General features: G+C 36.8%; 3 protein-coding genes across 11 annotated transcripts in view; 1 reads left to right on the top strand and 2 right to left on the bottom strand.

Moving 5' to 3' along the window:
* The window catches only part of LOC102602489 (pentatricopeptide repeat-containing protein At4g36680, mitochondrial-like), a 1,894-nt gene extending 1,731 nt beyond the window's left edge, over nt 1-163 (bottom strand). For 3 of the 6 annotated variants that reach the window (XM_015308606.1, XM_015308608.1, XM_015308610.1), the window contains exon 1: nt 1-163. In XM_015308606.1, the coding sequence (XP_015164092.1) occupies nt 1-62 (62 nt within the window). In that variant the 5' untranslated portion in view covers nt 63-163. The other 3 variants (XM_015308609.1, XM_015308611.1, XM_015308607.1) reach the window with 2 other exon arrangements.
* Nucleotides 164-3,583: 3,420 nt separating this feature from the next.
* LOC102584606 (splicing factor U2af large subunit B) lies at nt 3,584-19,679 on the top strand. Of its 4 annotated transcripts, none has more exons than XM_006346877.1 (13): nt 3,584-3,889; nt 5,050-5,294; nt 5,487-5,594; nt 6,835-6,905; nt 7,511-7,581; nt 7,673-7,717; nt 7,797-7,856; nt 17,397-17,457; nt 17,543-17,655; nt 18,067-18,513; nt 18,609-18,744; nt 18,851-18,918; nt 19,220-19,679. In XM_006346877.1, the coding sequence occupies exons 1-13, from the start codon at nt 3,770-3,772 to the stop codon at nt 19,355-19,357; spliced, it is 1,683 nt and encodes a 560-aa protein (XP_006346939.1). In that variant the 5' UTR covers nt 3,584-3,769; the 3' UTR covers nt 19,358-19,679. The 4 variants fall into 4 exon arrangements, with proteins under 4 accessions (XP_006346939.1, XP_006346938.1, XP_015164089.1 ...); XM_006346876.1 differs by having other exon boundaries at nt 7,670-7,717; XM_015308603.1 differs by lacking the exon at nt 3,584-3,889 and adding an exon at nt 7,189-7,278 and having other exon boundaries at nt 5,237-5,294.
* LOC107060581 (uncharacterized) lies at nt 13,878-17,390 on the bottom strand. The gene is made up of 2 exons (XM_015308605.1): nt 16,614-17,390; nt 13,878-16,575 (listed from the first exon to the last, which is right to left on the bottom strand). Exons 1-2 carry the CDS (start codon nt 16,876-16,878, stop codon nt 15,674-15,676), a joined length of 1,167 nt encoding a protein of 388 aa, XP_015164091.1. The 5' UTR covers nt 16,879-17,390; the 3' UTR covers nt 13,878-15,673.
* Nucleotides 19,680-19,812: the final 133 nt, after the last annotated feature.

The following is a 19,812-nucleotide window of genomic DNA, read 5'->3' as shown; positions in this document are numbered from 1 at the left end:
GCGGCGGCGGCTGCCGAGGTGGAGAGGTGGCGCGCCAGGCGCAGGGAAATGGAAGAAGACATTAGGGTTTTAGCCGGTTTTGGGTGTACAGTGAAAGTAAGGTTTTAGGAGGCGGAGGTTACTGGGGTTTTCAAGGAAATGACAATCTTGAAGCACATTTTAGAGTGAGTTCAAAAATTAGGAATAACTTTTTCCAATTTTCTTCTTTAATACTATATTCGAACCATTTTACTTGTCATGATTTCTTCGAAAAACTTATAAAAATGACTATAGTTTAAAATTAATTAGCAAAATTATAGAAAAAAGATATAAAGTCACTACTAAAATTGTCCCGTATTTTCATAAAGACACCTTAACTTTGGAAGTGTCCTATCACCCTACAAAACTTTTTAATATCTTTGTAAATGGATCATTTTGACTGACCCATTCCCTTGTCTCATCTGGGTTGTCGCGCGTGATGCTCACTCCTGTAATATTGGTTCAACCCGACCCGACCCTATTCTTTTCAAGAGAAGTCTTCTCTTTTCTTTTGTTATTTCTCAACTTTCCCTAAAATCACAAAATACAGAAAAGTCGTCTCGTTTTCTCTTGGTGTTGATAATCTCGATGTTTCTCGGTGAAGATTCTTGGAGGGACAAATAATTGAAGGTCTAATAGGTTAGGGCTCTACATTCTATGATAAAGATCTTCTTTTTTTCGATTAAACCATAAAAAACTTCAAATTAACGCTTTCTTCTAGAAATTAAAAGATAAAACAAATTCTTACCTTATTGCGCTTGGGGAAGATGATGAACTCATCAAAGAGAGAGTACCAACGTTGATCTTGCTTTGAAAAAAAGATGAAATCGTAAATTTAGGGCTACCAACGGCTCTTTTGAGTTTAAATTTGGGGAAGATGATGTAAATTAATAAAAAATAAATAAAGCGACACGTGGCACTTTTAAACTGGTTAATGATAGTGTAAACACTGCATCACGCGCCTCATGTGCGTGGTAACAATCCAGACGAGGAAATGGGTCAAAATGACCCATTTACAAAGATATTAAAAACTACTATGGGGTGATATGACACTTCCAAAGTTAAGGTGTCTTTATGCAAATGCGGAACAACTTCAGTAGTGACTTTATGTCTTTTCTCCAATTTATATTTATAATAAGAGTATTTATCATTTATAACACAGTTTAAAAAGAAGAAGGACAAGAGGCGAGCGAGATTTGAGAGAGAAATGAGAGATTTTAGATACATGTTGTATTTGATGAATACAAATTATATTGATGAATGTAGTTTGATATGTATAGAATGATATAAATTGTATTTGATACCTAGATTTTAATATATGTATCGCTTGTATCAATTGCTCTTGTACCACTTATTTTCATTTGCGATACATAAATACATATTGTATTTGACATATATAGACTGATATATATTCATACAAGATTTTATATATATATATATATATATATATATATATTTTGGTTTCCCATCCGGTGTTCAGAGCCCACATTGGAGCTCCGATTAAATTTGGATCGCGCTCTGCAGAAACCATTTGGGGGTGGCGCTCCCAATAAGATTTTCTCCGTACCCAGGGCTCGAATCCGAGACCTTTGGTTAAGGGCAAAGCACACCCACCAGTGCACCACAACCCATGTTTGTATACAAGATTATATATTGATACAACCATTAGAGTGATATAGTTCATTATGTATTTATTTCATGTATTCGATAAAATACAATTGACACAATTGAATGAATTTTATGTCTTTACTATGGAGTGACAAGAGAGAAGAGAGACGAATGATATTTGGATATAGATTTTTACTTTTTGGAAAATCTGAGATTTAAAATACTGATTTGAAATTGAATACAAATTTTACAAACAAACATTGATTTCACATCAAACTGTAACATTGAAATTTCAAATTCTATCTTCAAACATCTACTAAATTGAATATTAGGTAAAAACAAATTGAAAATTTGAGGTGCGAAATAAGTAAGTCTGTACTATATTTATGTTGTTGGTTAAACAGGAATTCAAAAGATTAATGTAGCATGTTCATTACAACAATTGAGGGGCATTCCACATTGGTAATTTTTTTTTTGGATGTGGTATGGTCATTAATATTATCATTACAACATAATATTTTTCTAACAAAACAAGTTCCCACCGAGTGTCTACAATATTTGTAAGGCGCACACAGGGAAACTTCAAAACTAGTGGAGTGGCCCATAGCTCCATTTCTAGCCCCTTTCTTCGCCGGAGTGTTCGTTACTTTATTATATTCCATAAATACGTGTTTCGATGTTATTCAAAAAATATATTAGCATAATGTAGGTGACCTTTCGTATTATCTTTCATCATTAATTAGACATTTCAATTGTAAATATGAATTTAATCGAATTTGTGGATCGGACTAATTAAATAAAAGAGAAAATACATAATTACCCCATTAAAGTAAGACCTGTTTTTTAAAAAGACACTTCAACTTTGTAAGGGTCCTATTACCCCTTATTCCTATTTAGAATGAATTTATTGTCCCATTACGTGCCTGCGTGGCATGTAGAGTGTAGTTCACTCTCTAATAGAGAGTGAGCTGAACCAAAAAGAAAATAAATGTTTATTTTATTAGAAATGTTATTTTTTTTCTTTTCTTTTATTTATTTTATTGTACTTTCTCAATTCTTTATTTTTGTTATCTTCTTTCCCCAAATTTCAAAAGAACCAACTACATGTTCTCTATCTTCTTCAACTTAGAAGATCCATTCTTCACTCACTTTTTTCCTTGTCTTCTTGCTTCTCTTTGTTCATTTTTCTTCTTTTGCCCTTTTTTTTTTTCAAAATAATAATAATTGTAAACCTCCTTGATAACATTGTTCCTTTTTTAAATAAATAAATAAATAAATTGTTATGTAGTTTTTTAGCATGTAAATAAAGAAATTTCTTCGATTTGAGAGTATTATAGAATTTCATTACCTTCATCGTAATGGAGTTCCGCTGCATAATTGTTGTAATTTTGAAAAGGAGATGGTAGATTGGAGGTGAATATTAGTTTTCAATTTATAATTTGTTAGTGATTTCATTTTTTATTTAACAATAATTTGATGATATTAATGGTGAAAATGGTATTATAATAGTGACGTGATGAAGACTACTCTGAAGGATTGACGAACATGACGTCTACGTAAAGGATTCTTGGTGATGAAGGACTGAAGAAGAGCAAAGGAGCGTAACGAAGAAAGAAGAAAAAGAAAAAGAAAAAGAAAAAGAAAAAGAAAATGAAGAAAGAAGAAGAAAGAGAAAAAAGAAAAAGAAAAAGAAAATGAAGTTAATAAAATAAGAAAAACAAAAATGAAATAAAGATTAAAAATTAAAATTAACACGTGATAATAACTAGTGTGTGATTGCACTTCTTTTCTTGCAATTGAGTTTGGCTGAAAGATGAGATATTTACAACACTTTAAAATTGTTTAAGGGGGTACTAGGACCCCGCAAAGTTGAAATGTCTTTTTAAAAAATAGGTCTTTTTAATGAGGTAATTATGTATTTTTTCAAAAAAAATAAAATAACAAGTCGTAGTGTACTAAACGATCCCCAAATACGTCTGGACTAAAATTAAAAAGATCAGTGCAACCAATTTGGAGCCCTAGTTTTCTGTTCTGAACTCTGAACTCCATCAACAACGCAGAGGATCGAACAAGGCGAAGCAAAGCACAATTCAGTAGAAAGCTATCTTCACTGAGAGTTACATACAGCTACAGAAGCCTAGCCATGCCGGACTATGAAGCCAATGGAGAAGACATAGACAATTACGGCGCTTCTCCCCTTCCCAAATCCAGAAGTAGCCATGGCGGCTCTAACCCCGATGATTTCACCGACTCCAAGCCTCAGGTTCTAAAATTCTCTCTCTCGCTCTTTGACTATCCTTTTTTCCTTCATACCTAGCATGTGGGCTTTCGCCTTCTTTTTTGACTCGAGCTATGTAAGAGATAAAGTGTCTGAGGCCTAGGAAAAACAACCTGGAGATTTCAGGATTCACTGAAACAGTCGAAATGAGCCCATCTGCAGCAAGTTTTTTCCGATGACGAAGTGCTTGAGATGTAGGCAAAAACCTGTAGATATCAGGTTTTAATCTCCACTTCAAACACTCAGTAGTGCCCTAGTGTTCGTACATAACCTAACTCTTTTGAGAACAATCGAAAGCTCTCGTCTATTTCTAGAACAACAGAATCAAGGGAAAGATTTCCCAATTCATGTGTTTATGGGCAGTAGCAGGTTTCGTGGTAGGTAAGTGGAGGCAAGCTTGTTTAGGGAAAGTTTCCTATAGTTGTGCTTGTGGATGATAGCAGGTTGCTAGTAGATTAGTTGAGGCTAGCTGTTTATCCAAAAAAGGGGGAACAAGAGATTGTATCTGAAAGGTCTGATTTGTGAAGGAAGGTGTTATGATGGAATGGAGCAATGATTTTGCTTAGGTGTTTCATAATGATTATAGTAGAGGTCAGTCATGAGTATTGCTCCTTGAACTGTGTGAATCATTCTAATGGTGAGCATTCAAATACTCTAGGCTGTTACTGTGTAGGTGCTATCTGCTTGCACATCTCTTGAACTCTCAGAAAACTTCTCCATCCCTGCAGGGGTAAAATTTTCAGGATGACCCTGCATATGTAGTTCTGATATGTGAAAACTGAGCACATCTTGGGTTTTGAACATTTCCCCATAGTCTTAATCAGGTTGCTTTTCTTAGTATTAATTTAAGTGCTATACTCTTTTGCCGTCTTTCATCTGTTCAGTTTCAATCTTAACTGTTATGATTTGACCCTCAATATAATTCCTTTCCCATCTGTCTCCAAAAAAAAATATAATTCCTTTTCCATCCTTAGTTTTGTATACATATGTCTTCTAGTTTCCTTCATTTTCTTATTAATATACTTCCTTTTCCATTTATCTCCAAAAAAAATATAAATTCCTTTTCCACCCTTAGTTTTGTATTCATGTCTTCTAGTTTCCTTCACTTGCTTATCTTTTTTTCTTACTTGTGTGTCCTTTCCCAGCATAATTCTCGTGAGTATGAAAAAGATAAGAGCTCGTCAAGAAGCAGGGAAAAGGATAGGGAGAAAGGGCGTGATAGGGACCGAGACAGGGGTAGGGAAAGAGACAAAGACAGGGACAGAGAGAGGGACAAGGACCGTGATCGTCATCACAGAGATCGTCATAGGGATCGGAGTGATAGAAGGGAGAGGGAGAGGACCAGAGATAGAGATGATGATGAACGTCATCGAACTCGAGATTATGACAAGTAAGAGCAATAGCACTTTTTTGATGTTAGTATTTATATTGCTTTTGTGATTTTACTTTGGCTTTATGTTACTGTTGTGAGTCGGATTCAGACTTGAGGATCATGTTTTATGATCTTTTAATTTCAAGTTGTTGAGTGATGGTGGAAGCATGCTGCATTTTGAGTTTGTGATATATTTCTATTTTGCTGAAGGCAAAGAGATCATGACAAAGATAGAGAGAGTCGGCATAGACACAGGTCTCGTTCAAGGGGTAGATCTGAGCATAAATCAAGGTCTCGATCTCGTTCCCGATCCAAGAGGTTAGTTGTCTGATCATATATATTCTCACTGGAACATTTCCATGTTATATTCTCTTTTTAATTCCTAATGTTCACTTGAGACAGGATTTTTCTATTTGAACTTCAGTTTATAGTTGGCTCTACCGCTCTACCTTGTAAATATTAATTTACTGTAAATTTGTCGAACTTATATAAGACTCTTTGATCTTGTCAGGCTGGAATGAAATGACCAATATCCAATCTTTACATAGAAGTGCACTAAAATGTTACCTGGAGATTTTCTTATGTGACTTAATGTTTGATTAAGGATAACATTTGTTTATTACAAAAAATTAAATTGATCTGAGATTCTTCCACCATTTTTGGAGATGAATTGGCCCAGAGGTTTCTTTTCTCCTTTGATTTTTAGTTACCTTCTATCACTCTGTAGTTTACACGGTTACAAGATTCTTATGTTTAGTGCTTTTGTGATCACACTGGACAATTTATGTGGCCTTGGCTTGCTTTATTCATTGTATAAATAGTCTGCTTTTGCTGATTTTTGTTTATTGGAGTATGGATAGTACTGTCAATTGTCATACATCTCACTGAGGACTTGTAATCTTTGAAAGAGTTGCATATTCAGGTTACAATATTTGGTTAAGCTGGTGATGGTTATAGTATATATCAGTGGGACTTGCATCAGACAAATTGCCCGATCAGTTCTATTGTAAAATACTTAGATTCTTATTCTCACAGCCTGCATTGATTGATCTCTTGAATTTTTATTTTGGTCAAATGACATGCTTTGCATGTATTTTACAATTTACTTCTATCTACTTCTGGAAAATATTTGCAACTTCTATGTGTCTTGTAAAACAGGCTGCTATTTCTGAAACTTCAATAGAACACAACTGGTCAAATTTATTGTAAATGGTCATCTCAAAAACAGTAATTCTTTTTCCTTTCCATGCTTGGAGCAAAGTACTTTCCCTTGTTCTTGTCCTGTCATGCCTACACTCCACATTAAAATGGTGGGATTTTTTGGTATTTATCTACTGAAACACAAGAAACTTAGTCGTACATTTTCCTTGTTGCCTTATTGGCCCTGTTAAAAACTGGCAAATTTTACCTTGTGTTGTACTTTTTTTTAAAAAAAATAATTCTTTTATGTATGCCCCAAGAACATATTGAGTGGCTAATGTTATATGGATCATTAAATGTTATATTAGCAGTCGGGTTTTAGTCACTTTATTACTGTTATTAATTTGTATTTTTTCAGCAAAAGGATTAGTGGTTTTGATATGGCACCTCCTACCACTGCAATGTTACCTGGTGCTACAGCTGCTGCAGGTACTTGTTTCATCATTAAGATTACAGCTGAAATTATATTGATAATTGCCACATTTTTCTTTGACATGGTGTAGAAGTTCATATCAAAATGCATGGTTACGTTTTGGTAAGCTATTGTTTCTTTAACTTCAACCTATATTGGTATTGAGTCTTGGAATAGATTGGCTGTTTTGTTTACTTTATTGTTTACTTGGTGAAGTAATTCTGAAACTGAGGGTTTTTGGTTTCTTGTTTTGTTTGGTGTTTGTTTGTTTGTTTTGTATGTCTTGTCTTATGTTCTAAGAAGGCAATGTTGGGCTACTTGCCCCACTGTGCTGACAATGGGTGTGAACCGACTTCTGTAGCTTTTATGTACAAGGAAGAACCAATACAGGTCTTGTTCATCTTCATCCAGGAATTGCCTGTTTGGTAGTTACAAATATTTTCTGAATACACTGTTAAAATTTCCTCTCCTCGTATTGTTTTAACTAGATTTCTGAGTACAAAATTCATTTATTCTTTCAAAATCATTTTGAAAAGGGAACTGTTCATGTAAATTCTCACTCTCATACTGCTTAAAGTATGTCATGATGTCATTTTCAACTGTATCTTGGTTATCTCTGCAGGTCAAGTTCCCGGGACCAGCCCAGTAATTCCTGGAATGTTGCCCAACATGTTTCCTTTAACATCGGGCCAGGTATTTTCATCACTCCCTTTTTAGTTGTATGGATTCAATGCTATTTCCAAGATTCTTATATATTTGTTCTCTTCTGATGGGGTTTTAGCAGTTTGGAGCTCTTCCTGTTATGCCGATCCAGGCAATGACACAACAGGTTTGTAATTTGTTAGTAAGCTCATGGTGCGTATGAGTTCCTCTTCTTACCTAAAGTATTTCCTAACTTGTGTTATTAGGCTACTAGGCATGCTCGGCGAGTTTATGTCGGTGGACTTCCTGCTACTTCAAATGAACAGGTATCAGACTACGCACCACCAATCTCCTGAAGTAGTTAGTTTCTTTGACATTTCCATATAATGTTTATTTTTTGAACAAGGAACACTCTCCTGTACTTTTTGCATAGTAGTTTTAGCTGTTTCTGATATTTTCATCTTTCTTCCCCTTCAAATATGAGAGATACTATGGGGTAAGAAACTAAGAACTACTTTGGTGTACTTATTCAAAAAAAAAAAAAAAGAATTATTTTGGTGCAAATTTTGATTTTCTTGTGACTTGACTTTGGTTGTTTAAAAATTTGGCCACTCAAATTTGGGAAGTTACTTTGTTTATTTTCATGTTTTGATATCTTTCAGTATCACTTCGATATTTTTACTATGGTTTAATACTTCTTACATTTGATGGATGTAAAATTTGTTTCACCATCTTTTCCATCATGTCTACATAGTATGACAGTAATACCTTTCTTCCTTTTACTACTGTGAAGATCTTTCCTAGGCATTTCACTTTTTTCTACCACTAGTTTCGACAAACGTGCTTTGCACGTTATTCCTTATCAACCTTAATCATCGCAGAAAATATTAGTAATATTATTTATATTTACATATATTTATTTCATAACAAAAATATTACTATTGTATAAGATTATGTTCACTTAATATTTCTTTGAAAATGATGTTCTTGAGATAAATGTTTTTATTTTTATTTTTGATCCTACATGAAAAACACGTTAAAACTAAGACAATTCAATATTAGAGTTAAATGATCATTTATTTATTTTAGTTCATTACCAAAATAAACTAAATTATAAGAGTATTTTATAGTTTTAAGAATATTTGGTTACTTATTTTATACAAATAGAAGTTGATCATATAAGTAGAATATAATATTACTATTTTTTTTAAAAAAAAGATCAAGTCGTCCTGTCGCCGTAAATATTTCTAACTCCATGAATATTTATACAAAAAAATGCTATCAACTATTGTTTTTCTTAAAACATAGAAACGTATATCTTTCGACTTGCAAACGATAATTAATCTTAAAACATGATCTAGCGGCAACCATAATATGATAAATGTGCCAATGAAATTCTATATAAGAGGTGGTTCTTAGAGTTCATTTCAAATTCGTTTAATGACTAGTAAAGAATTCAAGGATTGGTGAGACACAATCAGGGGTGGACCTATGTGGTTGCCAGGAGCAAAAAACTACATTGTATATATAGGGTAGATTTTCTATATTTCTGTACATATACTAATTTTGAACCACCTAAATCAAAGAAGAAAGATAGCCCAGTGGTACTGGACTGTGCAACTTGGCCCACAAATACTATCCCCAGTTTGCAGGTTCGATTCCTACTTGGTGCGCAAGATGCCTAATTGTTTAAAATTTAATTCTTTGAGTTTGTACTTTGCACTCTAGTTCACACATTTATATTTTTATTTTCTGAACCCCACTGAAAATCCTGGATCCACTAGTGGACACAATAGTCAAATAGCTAAAAAGTTGAGCTTAGAAGTAATAGTCATTCTTTTAGGTTTAAGAAGTACTTTTAAAAAGAAAATAGGATTAGCATCTATTAAGGGTATATAATTCGTTTAATATTTGACGGATATTTTAGTCAACCGACATTTAAATTCTAAAAATTAGGTAAAATATAGGATAAGAGTTCATTAAGGGTATAAGATTCATTCAATATTTGAAGGATATTTTGGTCAACCAACTTTTATATTCATGCCTTCATTATAATATAGATTATTCTCTATGTAAAAATAGTATGTGGTGATTTTATGGATGGTTCTTAAAGACTATTCGAGTTTTACATTTAAAGAATTAGTATTTTGAAATTTAATAATTTTCTAGTAAAATATGATAGAACCAACCTCATTTCATATCCCGTCGGTATTATTTCTAATTTAATTATGTTTCTTGTGTGATATTTTTAGCATTTTTTTGTCAACGACTTTCAACTTCCTATCCTTTTTTTGACTCTAGCTTCAGTTTTGTGTTATAGAGGCCAAAGTCTCGTTTAATAGAAACACATATAAGTTTATCAAATGAAGCTTGTCTTCCTGTGTTTTTTTTTGAGAAAGGGAACATTTACTTCTATATATCCACAGGTATACTACATCAAAGTGTAGTCCCCCTCCAAAAAGTTTTACTTACATCATTCCTAAGATCTTCTAGTTACAGCCAGTCAATAATATTAAACACATTTTCAGCATCTCCTATCACTACTTACTTACAGCAAAAATAGTAAAGCCCTAGGTAATTTGTCTTTATCTTTTGGATATTGTTCTGTTTTCCTTCAAAACATCTTTGATTCCTTTCCTTCCAAATTGTCCACCAATTGCAAGCTGCAACAATCCTCCATCTCTTTTTTATTTCCTGCATTTCCATCCCTGTTCCAGCATTGTAGGACTTATGTAATCTTCCTCTTTTGGATGAACATCTGCCACAATTGATCTGTCCATTTGCAGTGTAAAAAGAGATGGTTGACTGTCTCCACTTGTTTTTCACATAGATAGCAACTTGAACGTAGATTGGGTTTCCTCTTGTTTAAGTTCTCATGTGTCAAGACTGCCTGCTTTGCCAAGAGCCATGTGAAGTAATTCACCTTGTAGGGAATTTCTGTTCTCCAGATCATCCTCCCGGGCCATCCTGCATGCTGCTCCTCAGTAGACCTGAGTTCTCTGTATGCTCATTTTACAGTGAACTCTCCCCCTTCCATACTAGTCTGTCTTCCTCTCCTGTCAGATTGGTAGCCATTTGCATTGTATCATGAAATCTTGCTATGTCATTTATGCTCCTTCTTAGAAACAGATTCCACCCTTGTCCAGTCCATAATTCTGTCACTGTTGCTTCTTGTGCTTGGCTCAGACTATGTAGTACAGGGAAAACATGTTTGAGTGCCTCCTGTCCACACCAAATGTCATTCCAAAAAGCTACTTTTTCTCCATTGCCTACCTTGCAACTTGTTCTCTCTCTGACCAGTTGCCATAGGTTCCTGATAGACCTACATACACTACAATTGTAAGGGTTGGTGACCACCTCTGTCATTCATTTATCCTCCATGCCATATTTTTATATTATTACTTCCTTCGATAGAGATACTTCTGGTGAGGCAAATTTCCACAACCATTTCATCATCAAACTCTTGTTTTGGGTTTTCAGCTCTCTGATATTGAGTCCACCCCCTCTCTTTCTTACCAGCAGTTCCTCCCATTTGACCAAATGGTACTGTCTCTTATCTTCGCTTCCTTGCCATAAAAAGTTCCTCCTAATTGCATCCAACCTCTTGGTTACCTTGGCTGGTATAGGGAATAATGACATCATGTACGAGGGAAGGGCATCTAGGACACTATTAACTAGAGTTAATCTGCCACCTGACGATAAATATTGACACTTCCAGTTTGCAAGCTTCCTTTCACATTTCTCAATTACTCCACTCCATAGTTCTTTTGACTTGCTCTTAAGACCCCAAAGGCATTCCCAAGTAGGTTGTTGGTAATTCACCCACTTTCCCTCCTAGTTTGTTGGCTAAGTCTTCAATATTTATCACTATGTTGACTGGATAGATGAAACTCTTGCTCCAGTTTATTTGCAGACCTGAAGCAGCCTCAAAAATATTGAAGATGACCCTCAAAATCAACATCTGCTCCTCTACTGCATCACAAAATACTAGAGTGTCATCTGCATTTTGTAGATGAGTAATCTCTAGGTTATTTCTTGTATTATTTTCCACTTGGAAACCTCTGATCCAGCCCTTCACTTTTGTTGTCTGAAATAGGTTGTTCAGTCCTTCCATGGCCAAGATAAAGAGAAAAGGGGATAAGGGGTCCCCTTGTCTCAGACTTCTGTATGATGAAAAGAAGCCACATGGGCTTCTGTTGATCAGAATAGAGAATTTCACTGAGCTTATGCACTGTCTAATCCACTTTAGCCATTTTGGTCCAAATCCCATCCTTTGCAACATATTCATCAAAAAGTTCCAATTCAAATGATCATATGCCTTCTGGATATCCAGTTTACATGGGATCCCTGGTTGCTTGTCTCTTGTCTCTTGTCTCTCTCCCTAGAGTGTACACATTCATTGGCTATCAATAATGCATCTATGATCTGCCTATTCTTGATGAATGCCATTTGTTGTCTATCCACTAGCTTATGTATCACTTTCTTCAGTCTTTCAACCAATAGTTTTGCAATTATCTTGTACACTCCTCCTACTAGACTTGTTGGCCTGAAGTCATTTAGTTCCACGGCCCGTCTTCTTGGGTATCAAGGCCACAAAAGTAGCATTTATACTCTTCTCAAATACCCCTTCCTCATGGAAGTTTTGAACTGCTGCTACCACTTCTTTTTTGATGACTTTCCAACACTGGCTAAAGAAAGCCATGGAGAAACCATTTGGGCCAGGGGCCTGTCACGACCCAGGGGTACCCTCTAGACGTAACACGGCGTACTTGACCCCGAAGGGGTCTCATACAAGCCCTTAGCATAATCATAAACATAAAGCCATAGAAATGATGTGGAAAATTTAAAACTTTTACAATTGAAGTCAACTTCTTTTTCATGAATGAAAATAAGAGTCTAGACCAGTAACACGGCGTACTTGACCCCGAAGGGGTCTCATACAAGCCCTTAGCATAATCATAAACATAAAGCCATAGAAATGATGTGGAAATTTTAAAACTTTTACAATTGAAGTCAACTTCTTTTTCATGAATGAAAATAAGAGTCTAGACCATGTCTCAATCACCATCTAGTACAATAGAGAGTACAATTAGGGTCAAAACCCTTTACATCAATAAAGTCTCAAAAATAGAAAGTACAATAGAAACTAGGAATGAGTAATGTCTTGTCCCCGAACCATGAGGACTCACCAAGCTTAGGGAATAGTCAACCCAAGCTTTACTTGAAAGAAGAAGTACATCTCAACGATCGGAACCTACACTCATAGTAAATGTAGAAATATGGGTTAGCATAAATAATGTACTAAGTATGGATGCCATGCATAAAAATCCTTAAAACATGCAAAAAGGGACATTTAGTTGAAATCATGCCTTTATCAAGTTTAAAAGCCATTATGCACATTTATGAAGAAACATAAGTCAAACCAACATATAAGCAACCCAAAGCCATACTAGTGCAATGCAAAGGTAAGATCCCATAACCCTACCAAATGCTAAGTATCACATTTAGGTCACCAACAACATACATATTTTACTTTTGGTTCATCCATAGTCAATATACATAAGTAAGGAGTTATCCATGTTCATAACTTGTAACAGGTAAAGTCAATCTTAACATCCATACATATCTTACATACATAATCCATACGTCTTCATAACATAAGAGAACCTCACCATAACCTCTCTTAAGGTCTGCTTGTGCAATGCGTAAGTGAAGTCCCATACCCCCACTCATACTAAGTAGTATCTCTTGAGAAGTCATAATTAAAGTCCATGTTCTTATCTTAGTTCATATTCATATCATATAGGGATAATAGCCTTAACCGACATAGACCATGTGAGCGACATGGAATTCGGTGTTCTACCCCCACACCGAAAAGTGGTGTCCTACTTGCCTAAGGTAGAACGTACATTTAGCTTTAGGGGGATCCACTAGCTAAAGACCTATGTGGCACATAGTTATGGGATAAGGAGATTGCTTCTAGAAACCCTAACTACTAAAGTGGAGGTTTCCATCTCATGAGATAACCATACTTGGGAACCCAACTACTAGCGTGAAGGAACCCATCTCATACTCATATCCACTCGGTGCTAAGCATAATTCCCTTTAGAATTCATATTAAGTCTTTACTTAAGTTCGTGTTCATAAGAGAATGCACTAGGCACTCAAACCAACTCACATCATAATAGCCCATAGATTCATTAGGTGAGGATGTCCTTTCAACCTTAGAATCATCAACATGTGAGTAAACCTTTCACATCATATTCATAGTGTGTTCATGAGAATGTCCTTTCAATCAACACAACAAGCTTATCATAAACATACATACATACTTCATGCATAATCGAGTGTAAGGGTATAGGGAAGAAGGATCTTGCATCAATACCACAATTTCACAATAGTCATAGGATCATCACTATCTAAGTGAATCACAAATTCATATACAATCCTCAGCAACATGTACAAACCCTAACAAGTTGCCCTTCAAGGCTATGAATCAAGATCAACCCTAACTTCTAGAATTTACCACATTAGATGGAGGGATATCATGATTCAACAACTTAATCAATGTAAACATAATCAATTGTCAAGTTCCCATCATCAATCAAGCCATACCATAGTTAACAATTTAGGAAGAAGGGGGAATCATGGGTCCAAGGGAGATTTTCATCATAAAACATCAATACTCCATTAATCCAACTATAATTCATCATAATCAACCATAAATAAGCAATTGAAAACGTTTTAGAAGGAGACCCATGACAATAGATTGAAAACCTTAGGTTTAGGGGATTTGGAATCTTAAAAACATAGTTTGAAGGGGCTCTTTGGGTGATAGCTACCCAAAGATGAAAAGCATCCATACCTTGACTAAGAAACTCCAAGAAATTTGGGGAAGAACCTTGAAAATCTGCCAACCCTAGCTCCAATGGCTTCTTGCTTCTTCTTCAAGTTTAGAGAGAGAAATATTGAGAGAGGAGGAAGTTTTTTATTTCAATTGGGTGTTTGTGAATAATGACTTAGTCTTGTGAAATTTGACTTACAAACAACTTATATACTTCCCCTAAAAATACCCAAAACAACCCCACTTTAATTGGATTAAAAGGGAATGACCCAACTAACCCTCATTTAACTCACCTCGTCAGGGACCACGGGCCACCTTCACGAGCCGTGGTCCTGCCCGTGAAGGTGAGGCAGTGGCCATGTCTTTGGAGCTTAAGGCTCCTTCGCCTAAGGCATCATCACGAGCCGTGAAGTGGACCACGACCCGTGGTCCTGCTCATGAGGGGTGAGGCAGTAGCTAGGCTACCTCATGCCCCCATGCCCATGTCTCCTTCACGAAGGGCTCCATGAGCCGTGGTCAAGACCACAAGCCGTGGTCCCTTCCGTGAAGTTGAGGCAGTGGCTAAGGTTTTGGGTGGCCACTTTTCCAAGGCCAAGGGAACTTCATGACCCCCTTCACGAGTCGTGGAGTGGACCACGGTCCGTGGTCCCTCTCGTGAAGGTGGGGGCAGTGTGCTCCAGTGAACAGCTCCCGCTCTGTGCAGTGGAAGGATAACGGGTCGGTGTCTACCAAGTCCAGTAAAGCTTGATGGATTGCTCCAAATAAACCTCTGCCTTTTTTGTTACAACTACTAATATGATTTTGAAGTCGAGGGTACATTTCACTACTAATGTGATTTTGAAGTCAATGGTACATTTCACTTGTGAGATTATACTGATTAATGTAACTTGCACTTTCATTAAGCATGAGGCTTCTAGGGGCAGTCTTGGCCTTTGGCCTTTGGCCTTGGCTTGGCCCCTTTGCCTTGGCACTTGTCCCTTGGTCTTGTCTCAAATAACCTTATTTCAACCTTAAATGACTTGTTAAAATTTGGGGAGTCATTTTACGACTTTTAACCTTATGTTTAGGCTCTAGTTTAACCTATCATTTTTCGGGGTGTTACAGGGCCTTGTCCCCGACACATGCTTTGATGCTTTCTAGGATTTCCTGTGCTTCAAAAGGGGCCATCAGTTGGTTATTGTCATCCTCATCAATCGTAGGACACTCTCTCATTTCTAAGTCTGGTCTCCAGTCCTCAGTTTCAGCATATAACTTCTCATAGTACTCTATGATCTCCTTTTGTATCTCAGCACGCTCAGTCTATAACTCCTCTGTGACTTTAATCTTATCAATAGTGTTGACTCTTCTGTGTGCATTTGCTGTTTTGTGGAAGAAGCTTGTATTCCTATCCCCCTGTTTAAGCCATACTGCCCTAGATCTTTGTCTCCATGTTGTTTCCTCTTTTTTAATTGTCTCCTCAAATTCAGTAGTAAGAGCCAATTTGGAAGCTATCTCCCCTTCCTCCAAAATTCTCTGGTCCTGTATCATTTCAAATTCTGCTAACTGGCTTAGTACCAATTGCTTCTGTTGACTCAGATTGCCTTGACTGGTCTTGCTCCACTCTTTCAACTTGGCTTTCAAGGCCCTTAGCTTTGCTACCAGTACAAAGTCTGGTTTTCCATGGAACTGAGAAGACTCCCACCATGTCTTAACTCTGTCATTGAATCCATCAGTGGTCAACCACCAATTTTCGAACTTGAAATATGATTTGGTTGTCCCCCATTCTCCACATTGTAGCATCAATGGGGAGTGATCAAAGACAATTCTCGGTAAGACAGATTGTTTAATGTTCCTGAAATTTGAGTCCCATTCTTCAGAGATCAGAAACCTGTCTGGCCTTGCTGCTGTGGAGTGTCTGTCACCTCTTCTCCAAGTGAACTCTCCCCCTGCTAAGTCTAAGTCCATTAATTCCATGTCTTCAATGAACTCTGATAACTCTGTCGCCCTGCTGATTCTGTTACAGGGAAGATTCTCAGAAGGATACCTCACAGTGTTGAAATCCTCACATAGGACCCAAGGGCCCGTGAATAGACCTCTTACTGCCCCTAGCTCCCACCAAGTTTCTTCCCTTTCTGCTCTGTCATTCGGGGCGTAGATACCTGTTAGATGCCATTTAAGATCCAGATTCTTCCCAGAGAAACAACAAGAAACTGAATATGCACCCACACTACAGAGAAACAAACAGAAACTGAAAATGCACCCACACTACTCACCTCCCCATCCCATCTTCTTTTATCCCACATAATTACTATGCCTCCCCTCGTCCCACTAGCTTCGAGTTGCACGTAATCTGGCCACCTACTACCCCAGATTTCCTTAACTTTATTAGCAATCTCCCCCTCCATTTTTGTCTCTTGAAAACATACCACATCTGCTTTCCAAGTTCTTATCATGTTCCTGATAATACTCCTTTTCCTCCCACAATTCAGCCCCCTCACATTCCATGACACAATGTTTAAATTCATTGATCCATAATGGCCAAAACCCCCCCTTTACTTCTAGTACCATTGCTATAGAACTTAGAATCCAATTGCAGCCTTTTTAGTTCTAATAACCCTTTCCTCTTGCCTGTTGTTTGTTCACTCTGTTCCCCCCTGTTTTCTTGTTTATTGCTATCAATCTTCATCAACAATTCCTTCGCCTTTTCCTCAGACCCCTTGAAATTTACCCCAAATTCCGAGCTTAGTTTGATTATATTTTGTTGTATCCAGTCCGAAGTGCTCATGTCTTCTTCTGGAAATTGGATACCCAATGGAATAGCTTCCTGTACCTCCGTCTAAATTCTCCTCCTCCAGTGGTGAAGATGATAATATGTTGGTCACTACTATTGATAATTCTTATAATTATAACTTTTGTGTGATCGCATGTTATCAAAAAGATTACTATGCTAACATTTTATCTTCCTTGTCAAAGTTGATTTTCTATGACCTATCTCTGCTTTTGCTCTCATACATATCTGTCTTGACAAATTGATTCTCTACAGTCTGTTGCGACCTTCTTTAGTCATGTTATGTCTGCAATTGGAGGAAATACAGCTGGTCCAGGTTAGTTTAAAATTTGATCTCCTTTGTCATACAAGTACAATTTAATTTACCTTTCAGATGCTCAGAGTATTGTTGGAATTTTCAGGTGATGCTGTTGTCAATGTCTATATAAACTATGAGAAGAAGTTTGCTTTTGTTGAAATGAGATCTGTAGAGGAAGCTAGTAATGCCATGGCATTGGATGGCATCATATTTGAGGTACCTGAATGTGTTATAGCTGATCAAGTAGTTTTGAAGTCGTAAAGAAGCTATACTTTTTACTATTTATAGTTGTAGGTGGTTTATCCACTTGGGAGAAAGCAAGGATGTAGAAAATTTTAGTTTAGGGTATGCAACTATTCTGTCCCTTGGATCTTGTTTAATCCAAGAACATTTTGGGTGCAACACATTTCATCCACTTCCCATTATAAGAGCTGAATATCCTCAGACCTGTTTCTTCGCTATTTTTTTGTTTTGTTTTTCATTGTTATCATTGCTGGAACTTATCGGATGTTATTGTTTAATTTGTTATCAAAGTATCATTGTTTCCTATTGCATCAATATCAAGTACATGTCCCTCCTTTGAACTGACTGCTCTGTGCTTCTCTGTCTGTGGTGTTTTTTGTGCAGGGCGCACCTTGTAAGGTCAGAAGACCCAGTGATTACAACCCTTCTCTGGCTGCTACTCTTGGTCCTAGCCAACCAAACCCAAACCTCAACCTGGCAGCTGTTGGATTGTCCCCAGGTTCTGCAGGAGGGCTTGAAGGCCCTGATCGTATTTTTGTTGGTGGTTTGCCCTACTATTTCACAGAAGCACAGATTAGGGAGCTGTTAGAGTCTTTTGGTGCACTTAGAGGATTTGATCTGGTCAAAGATAGAGAAACTGGGAACTCAAAAGGCTATGCCTTTTGTGTCTATCAGGATGTTTCCGTTACTGATATTGCTTGTGCAGCTCTCAATGGGATTAAGATGGGTGATAAAACCCTTACTGTTAGGCGTGCTAACCAGGGTACGACACAACCTAAACCTGAGCAAGAGAGTGTATTGTTGCATGCACAACAGCAGATAGCTTTGCAGGTGAGACATTTCTGTGCTCTCTTATTCAATTTTCAATTCCTTAGCAACAATTTGGCTGCTCACCCCTTAATGCATGTCTTTTTTTTTGTTTGCAGAGATTTATGTTACAACCTGGTGCATTAGCCACAAAGGTCTTGTGCTTAACACAAGTTGTTGAGGTAGATGAGCTCAGTAATGATGAGGACTATCAAGATATTTTAGAAGACATGAGAACTGAATGTGGAAAATTTGGTGGGTAGTTAGATAAGATCCTTTTTTCCCTTGTGCTAAGCATATGGCTTAAATATTGTAGCAATACTTACTTAAAAAATCATCCACTTTGATATATATTCTGCAGGTCCACTGGTGAATGTTGTTATTCCACGGCCAAGTCCTGATGGTGAGCACGCACCAGGGGTTGGAAAGGTAAAAATATGTCTTCAGATTTCTTAGTCTGGGTCATTTAAAGTTCATAAGTTGTTACTAGTGATGTTATATTTTACTAGGAAAGTGACAACTTGGATCTAAAGTTCTTTGCAATGACCTAAAAATTGCTTGCAACTTTTATGAAGAGGCTTTTCAGTACGATTAGTTATAACTTCCTCAAATGACGGCTGTTTTCAGCCAATTGAAAGAAAGGGTCCAATCTGTTGGATTGGTTCTTTGTCAGTGGCTTGGTTATCACTTCTAAAATGTGGAACTGCTAAACCCTTTGTGTACCTTTCAGGTATTTTTGGAGTATGGAGATGTAGAAAGTGCCAGCAAAGCTCGGCAAAGTTTGAATGGAAGAAAATTTGGTGGCAACCAAGTTGTAGCTGTCTTCTATCCAGAAAACAAGTTCTACGAAGGGGACTATGATGGTTAGTTGTATCCTCTAAGTTGTCAGAAGTGCTCAGCAAGCCTTATGACATGGGGATTCTTGGATGGCTTATAGGAATTACCGCCTTGGACTAGTGCTAGATGTAAAACTCGTTTCTGTTTTCCTTTTCGGAGCATTGTTTGTTTTACTCTGAATTATATCCATCCATTTAGGTTGGATTTATGTGTTGCTGGTGGTAGATAGGTTTGATAGTCTTAAACATGAAGACTTTGGTGCTTGTCAACAGTGTGACAATTGATGCAAATACAGACTCGGGTCTTCATACTATTTTATTTCTGCTGGTGAAAATCCTGAATATTCTTGCTTATCAATCTTGGAAACGACGTTGCAATGGATTGTATCGTGTTCCTATTACCCTCAGGTCACCCAACAATTACAGTAGAAATCTTGGTGTGTGCTATATATAATATACTAATCCCTGCCCAGGCATATCTCCATAA

The sequence above is a fragment of the Solanum tuberosum genome, unplaced genomic scaffold, assembly GCF_000226075.1.
Source record: "Solanum tuberosum cultivar DM 1-3 516 R44 unplaced genomic scaffold, SolTub_3.0 scf00085, whole genome shotgun sequence".
NCBI classification, from domain to species: Eukaryota; Viridiplantae; Streptophyta; class Magnoliopsida; order Solanales; family Solanaceae; genus Solanum; species Solanum tuberosum.
This window is presented reverse-complemented; position numbering and strand designations above follow the sequence as displayed.